The 7217-nt window shown below is 34.3% G+C and overlaps 1 protein-coding gene across 4 annotated transcripts; it reads right to left on the reverse strand.

Annotated features, from left to right (window-relative positions):
* Positions 1–1666: 1666 nt before the first annotated feature.
* Positions 1667–7017, reverse strand: LOC108476404 (U-box domain-containing protein 6-like). 4 transcript variants are annotated; one of them, XM_017778618.2, is made up of 6 exons: positions 6483–7017; positions 5261–5359; positions 4742–4927; positions 4439–4546; positions 2984–4164; positions 1667–2713 (listed from the first exon to the last, which is right to left on the reverse strand). In XM_017778618.2, exons 2-6 carry the CDS (start codon positions 5309–5311, stop codon positions 1918–1920), a joined length of 2322 nt encoding a protein of 773 aa, XP_017634107.1. In that variant the 5' UTR covers positions 5312–5359; positions 6483–7017; the 3' UTR covers positions 1667–1917. The 4 variants fall into 4 exon arrangements, with proteins under 4 accessions (XP_017634107.1, XP_052881546.1, XP_052881547.1 ...); XM_053025586.1 differs by having other exon boundaries at positions 6134–7017; XM_053025587.1 differs by lacking the exon at positions 6483–7017 and adding an exon at positions 5735–6123.
* Positions 7018–7217: the final 200 nt, after the last annotated feature.

Raw genomic sequence — 7217 nt, forward strand, 5'->3', positions numbered from 1 at the left:
CAGCCTACCCTCGTCACATCACTACTTATCTAAGGGCTAAGTGCTTCTTAGATGGTTGATCGTGATTGGACTTATCTCATATACATGTCAAGACTTGAGGACGAGAGAGTGGACTCTCCTCTACCTATAAATACTCTTCTCCCACCTCAAGGATAGGTATGCTTATTCCTCCACTTTTTTTCTTATCATTTTTCTAAGTATATCTTCGACATCTAAAAAGACTCTCCTCCACCCACCTCAAAGAGAGGTATTCTTCTTCCTTCACTTTTTTTCTTATCATTCTTTTAAGTATATCTTCAACATCTAGAAAGACTCTTCAACCACACCATTACGACCTTAGCTGACTCTCCACACATCCTTTGTATGAATCATCATCCCAATCCTCTGAACATTTTCAATACTCAACAGAATATAATTTAAATAAAATTTTATATAAATATAAATTTTATAACTGTTAGTTATTATTTCACATAATTATAGAAAATTGACTTTGAAAATTGGATACATTTTATTTATTAACTTTAAAAGAATTTTCAGTTGGAATCAACTTTTTTACAAAAATACTTTATAGTAAAATAAATATTTTGGACTAATTGGTAAGAGGCCTCTCTATTTTTTGTGTTGAAAGGAAATAAAAAGAAATAATAAACAAGAAGGGCTTATGAAGCAATTTACCCTTTTGAACTTTGGTGCCACCAAGCTGTCAGGCGACACCTAAAGCTTTTCAATCAAAATGGTAAATTTATATATCGGGTCCCTAAATATTGTAGGTCATCACATTTCAGTCTACTGCCGTTGATTGGTCAGGCTACACCAAGTAGATTTCTTGATTAAAAATAAAATTTATTTGATCTTTCACTTCAGTTGAGGTTCAATCTAAAGGTTGTCTACACTTAATATTGAATAAATTTGTGTTGCTTCAAGTGTCATTGTGACTTACTCTTAAAACAGGTTTAATCCTCCTTTCTTCAGTTAAAAATGTCCAAGGCATCTTTTAATTTTTTTCTTTTTTTTTTTTTTTGTGAGATTTTAGAGAAAACTTTGACTTTAAAATTTTCCTTTTAGAGAACTTATTAATATATGAAAAGACTTGGATGTAACCAAAACTTGGAAAGGCTTGGATGTAACCAAAACTTGGAAAGGCTTTTAGAGAACTTATTAATATATAAAAAGACTTGGATGTAACCAAAACTTGGAAAGGCTTGAAGGTGACCATTCTATAGTATTAATCAATCAATCAAGTAAAAGAGATTTTTATAAAATATAAATTATGATTTAAGGAATTCACATATATTTAAATTCTAATGTTAATTTAATTAATTAGAGATAAAAAATTTATTTAATATTATCATTTAATTTATATAAATTTTATTATTTAACTCTTAATTAATTTTAATTAATTAAAAAGATTATAATGACAAAGCACATAATGTCATTATTTTTAGACTACCTTCTAATCCGCTTATTATATCTCATTAATGATTAAATCTAAAACATATTCCACTACTACCATATTTAATTTCCTCCTACAGTAACTATTTTACTATTAAAACTATAAGATAGATTTATAATCTAAGTACATGTTACCAACATGGTACAATGGTTAAACTCCGCGTTAGCCCAAAAGGAAAATACAAGTAAATATTCACTTGGAGCAACAACGAAGTGTTCTGAAGATGAATCTAACCCTTAATTATTACATACATGAAGTACATGTACTATTAAAAACTACAAAGAAAAAAAAAAGCCAAAAATCCATAGATTACAAAGGGCCTGTACATTTCTGCTTCTCTATCATAACCCCCAAAAATAAAGGAAAGAAAACCAAAAAGGAAAGGGAAAGTACCGTCCATTGGAATAGGACGAGAGAACTAGAAAAGAAGATACAACGGGAAATTTACAATAGTTGTCAAGCTTTTAACACTGGTAAACAGAGTAGCTCTTGCTCTTCCATAGAAAGCTCAAGGCTCTCCCCATTTTTTTTCTCGATACTGACTTACATGGTGGGTTGGATTCTTGAGCCGTGGTTGCTGCAGGCATTGGATCTTGAATGGTTTCTATACTCAGGTTTGCATCTGCTGGTGGATGATCTCGTTGCCGTTGCTCACGAAAGAGCATCAGAAGTTTTTGCGACTTCTCCCTCCCTCTTGTCGTCCCGTTTACTGAAATCGATACCAATGCCGGAATCACACCTTCCTGTAGGACCATTTGACAGCATTCCTCGCTTCCGTTACAAAGAAGTAGAAGGCATGAAACAGCTTGCTCTTGCTCAATCAATTCTCCAGTATCCAAAACAGATGCCAGATCGCTAATGAGACCACAGGCTGAAACCATCTCAGATATTCCTGCTTGACTTGCAGCTAAGTTTAGTAAAACTGCAATAGATTTCTCTGTCCAGGCATTGTCTCCTGAGATCACAAGTGGCTGTAGGCCATTAACTATGCCAGCAGAAAGAAGGCTGGGGATATTAGAGTGCACAGTAGAGAGGTTATAAAGAGTGTGAAGGGCATCAAGCTTGCACTGTGGATCAGTTTCACTTCCAAGTAGCTGGACTAAAAATGGGACAGCCATACTTGAGCCTATGATAGACTTGGCTTGCTCAAGGCAAGAGAGATTAAGATATAGAGCAGTGGCTGATTCATGGGCATTGGAGTTTGAAACCATATCCTCTAACAATAAAATCACTCCAGCTGCTAGCATCAATTCCTTGTTCCTGATTTTTTTTAAGAAAAAAACAAACCAAGAAAACTAAATAAGATTCAGCTCAACAGTTACTAATATAATGAGAATCAATCATCAAGATACAGCGTTAAAATGAAAAAAACAGAAATGTTTTTTCCCCTCCTATAAATTTGATAGTCCTTTCTCCAACAATGACCATTTGGTGTATCCATTTAATGAGTCAAAAGAGTAGCAGCAGCTATTTCTCACATATATCTATAACCGGATTTAACTAAGCAGATGCAAAAATTGACAAACAAACCTGTTATTGTTGACTGCAAGGTTAAAGAGAGCCATTGCCCCAATTTCCTGAGCCATAGCATTCCCTTCACGCACAGCTGAATCTAGAAATTGCAATAATCCTTCAACAAAGCCATTAGCCCCCATAAAAATCCTGGCCTCCTCATCGTCTTTCAGCAAAAGCCTGATTTGTTCCACAACTTTGCACCTTTTCCTCAAGTTCTCTTCTTCATTTAGAACAGATAGCAAATCCTGATATCTTTCTAGTACATTAAGCTCAGAAACCTCTTCCTGCACGCATGGATGCTCATTCTCAGCTTCTTTTCCTTCTATTTCTTCAATGGTACCACTCTCCTCCAGGGGACCGACCTTAACCCCTTTTAAGTTGCAAAAGCCAACACTATCCACTGATCTTGTATTTGCAGTCTCTGACTCCGACAATGCCAGTCTCCAATAGTTAAGATCAAGAGACTCTGGGGGGCCATCAGGATTAGGAACTCCATTTTGTTCACACCAACTAGCAATGAGACCCTTAACACAATAATTGGGAGTTAAAGAGAGATGTGGAAGCCTCTGTTGAGTCTTCGGGCAGGTGTCATGCCCATCACCAAGCCATTTCTCAATACAGATCCTTTCATATGTCTGTCCAGAGGCAATTATGACTGGATCATACATAAGCTGCAAAGATATTGGACATCGTAATTCTTCAGGTGGTATGGGTATCTGCCCAGATCTCCTAATATTTGGCTTGAAATTGAACGAGCTAAGCTTCGATAGCTGCCGCTCAAATGCCTGGCCATTACCACCACCCCCTCCATCCTCGAGAGAACCTAGAACAGTGGGGGAACAAGGTGTTGAACCCTGTGAATCATTATCATCTGAAACCTCACTCCGAAACAACTTGGAGTATTTTCTCATGAGGTGCAAAAGATAAGCCACAATAGATTCCTTCCTCTTATCTTCCTCTGCACGAGCTCTCTCTATCAGCTTCTTAAGAGCCCTTCTTTCAGTTAGGGCTGCTCTAGAAGAAGTTATACCAAGTCTAGTTGCAGCCTGGTGAAAAGACTCTAGCTCATTATTGTCATTACAGTCATCAAATTTTCTCCCGTGCTGGAGTAATGTGATCATTTCGTCACCAACTTGCTTCTCTAACAGATCGAGAGAGAAAACAGTCCCCTCAAGTTCACTTACAATCTCCAAAATCTGAAGGAAATAATTCGGAATACTATGAGCATACAAAGAAAAGCAACAGTGGAAGGATCATATTGGAGGGATATGACACTGCATATTTCCTAAACAGTTTTAAAGTCTTCTTGATTTAAACCTCAAGCGTCAGGACTTATAGAGATGCACTGAAATAATGTGGATAAAACACCAGCAGCACAATGACATGAGAAACTGCTTGCAAATATAGACCCATACGCCCAAAAATTAATTTATCTTTTCAACCTCAAACTATGAAAGGGGAAATTATTACCTGACATCCAATGGACTGTGGAACTATATCTTCTACACGCCTAAGACTATCAATAAGAGCACATTTTGCCTTCTCAAATTTTAAAAGAACAGAATCTCCAGTAATAGCCTACATGAGATGAATACCACCATGATTAAACATTCACTAAGAGAGAGAAAAAAAAAGGTTGAAAGCAACCGAAACAATGAAAATCATTTAGTGAATGTATCAATTAAAAGAACAAGTCTAAGCATAGACATGAATACATATAAAATTATATATGCGTATATCCTACGTCTGTGTTTGCATGAATGAAATTCTTACCAAGTAAAGTTTACTACATGTTGAACAATGTTGAAGGACATTCTTTGCCTTCTCTAGTGCTATATGCAATGAACATAAGGCCTGAATGCCAGATTTGCTCCTAGGCCGTGCCGCTTCCAAGGAAGGGAATATGGATAAGACTTTGCAATAAATTGCAGATAGTATCTTGCACATTTCGCCATGTAACTACATAAGGAAAAAATCAAAAAGTAAGAAAACTATTAATATTAAGCAATTTTCATCTCTTTGTCCTAAAAACACGCACACACACAAAAAAAAACAAAACAAGATTCAAGTATAAGAACTAGCTGGAAAACAAAAGGTCTTCGATTTTAAGTAAAACAGTTGAAACATTATAAACTTAAGAGATGATTGCTGCCAAATAATAATAATAATAACTAGCAGGCATATCCCCATTATAGTGAAATTAATTAGAATTAAGAAATTGAACAGCAAGTGTAGAAAATATTAGTTCCAATACTTCAAATTTAACATATCCAAATGCTATCAAATTCATACCTTGGCATCACTGGCCACAAATAGGTTCTCTTCAACCTCAGAAATATCCATAATCTTGCATTCAATGCAAGAAACCACTAAAATGCAAATCTATATCAACTGCAATCCAATAGGAAAAAATAGAACAGAGTCAGATAGGATAAACTAACACCAAATAATAGTTCAAAAACAACAGAAGAAAAGTTCAAATTAAATAGACAACTCCAAAGTTTTATTCCCTTTACGATTGACACAAAACTTCGAGAACAACCCCACATCAAGAATAGCAATAAAACATTTCTCAACCTCTCTTTGTTGCATTGCAATGAACTCAAAACTTTATAAACTTCAATTTTACTAAAAGTATGCACCTCAACAAAGCAAATGAAATATTAGCCTCAGTTCGAGACCTCAGTTCAATATTTCCTAAAATTTCTTCAAACTTTATGTATATGTATGTATTTATGCATGAATACTTTCCAAAAATTTCTTCACCTATAAGTGAAATTATAGGAAAAAAGCTCCACATAAAAGAAGCACACAAGGCAATACGAACATTCTTGAATAAGCTAGTGATCTGGACATGATTGAGAAGTCGAAAAAAATCAACCAATACTTCATATAGGAAAGAAACAAGAAAAATTCCGAGCTTTGACATTGATCTAGACATTTCATCAAACACAGGAAGACCGGGATTCGTAGAGAAGACTTATAATAACAAAATAAAAAACTTATGATTGGTTTTAAGACAGAACAAACAATTTGATTTAGACATCTCATCAAACAAATGAAAATTCAAGATTCTCAACAGAAGTAACGAAACAGTTAAATCAAAAGAATATAGTTTAAATGGAAAAAGAAAAAAAAACAATCTAAGATTGTTTAGAAAATGACCTTATGAAAAACCCAGAGATTTTAAAACGAGACAAGACACAAGAATCGCCATCAGCTTTAATCGATATTCCAAAAAAATGCAAAATCCAGAAAACCCACAAACATAGTAAATAAAAAGACGAAGCAAAGTACAATAATTTATAACAGGAAAAAAGAAAAGATACGAATTTTCTTACGGAGATGCGAAAAATAGCAACACACCAAAATGTAATTACAAAAGAAAAAAAAAATCCATTTAAAAGTCAGGTACCGCTAAAAGGAATCGGATATGAAAATAACTTTAATTTTATTGTGAAGAAAGATTAATATGAGATTGAATCCGAATTTGGGCTGGGAAAAATGAACATACCGGAAAAATGGAGATAGCCAATGAGGCTTCATATAAAAGAACATTTAGAGTAAAAAAGAAGAGCCAAACAGGGAATAAGGGGTTCCGATGCTCCACATCTTATTGTTCAGTTAGGTTTTTGGATTCGAAAATTCGTCGCCCCAAGTAGCGAATTACTCAGAGTAAAGAGAAAGGAATGAGGGAAAGGGAAAAATGGGAGTTTGGGTATTGAAAATAGGGTAAATGGGAAGAAATAATAATGGAGAAATATATATTTTTTAAGTTTAAGAGGAATTAAAATTGAAACTAAAAGGAAAAAAGGGAACTGTGAGATGTGAAGTAGAGTGAATAATTTTGAGAGGGGGGAAGGAATAATGTTTAAATTGTTTAATTAGAAGAATTTTTAAAAACAAAAAAAAAAAAGGATTTTTTGAAATTTGGAGTTTGGATTTCTTCGTTTGTGCTCAGCTGGTTCGCCGGCCGACAATTGCCGACCTCCTCGTTTGTCGGTTAGCTGATCTGCCATAAATAAATGATTAAATGTCCTTTTAAGATCATAAATATTAATAAAATAATAATTACCCTTTTTTTTTCTTCTTTTTCTTTGTCCTCTTTAAGTGGTAACTTTCTTCGGCATTTTGTTAAATATCCCTCACTTAATTAAAATTATTGACTTATTGAAGCTATGAAATATCTTCTTCTTCTTCTTTTTAATAAGAAAATTCTCTATTTCAAACATTTATATTATATATGTTT

Source organism: Gossypium arboreum, chromosome 3 (assembly GCF_025698485.1).
Source record: "Gossypium arboreum isolate Shixiya-1 chromosome 3, ASM2569848v2, whole genome shotgun sequence".
In the NCBI taxonomy this organism is placed as follows: domain Eukaryota; kingdom Viridiplantae; phylum Streptophyta; class Magnoliopsida; order Malvales; family Malvaceae; genus Gossypium; species Gossypium arboreum.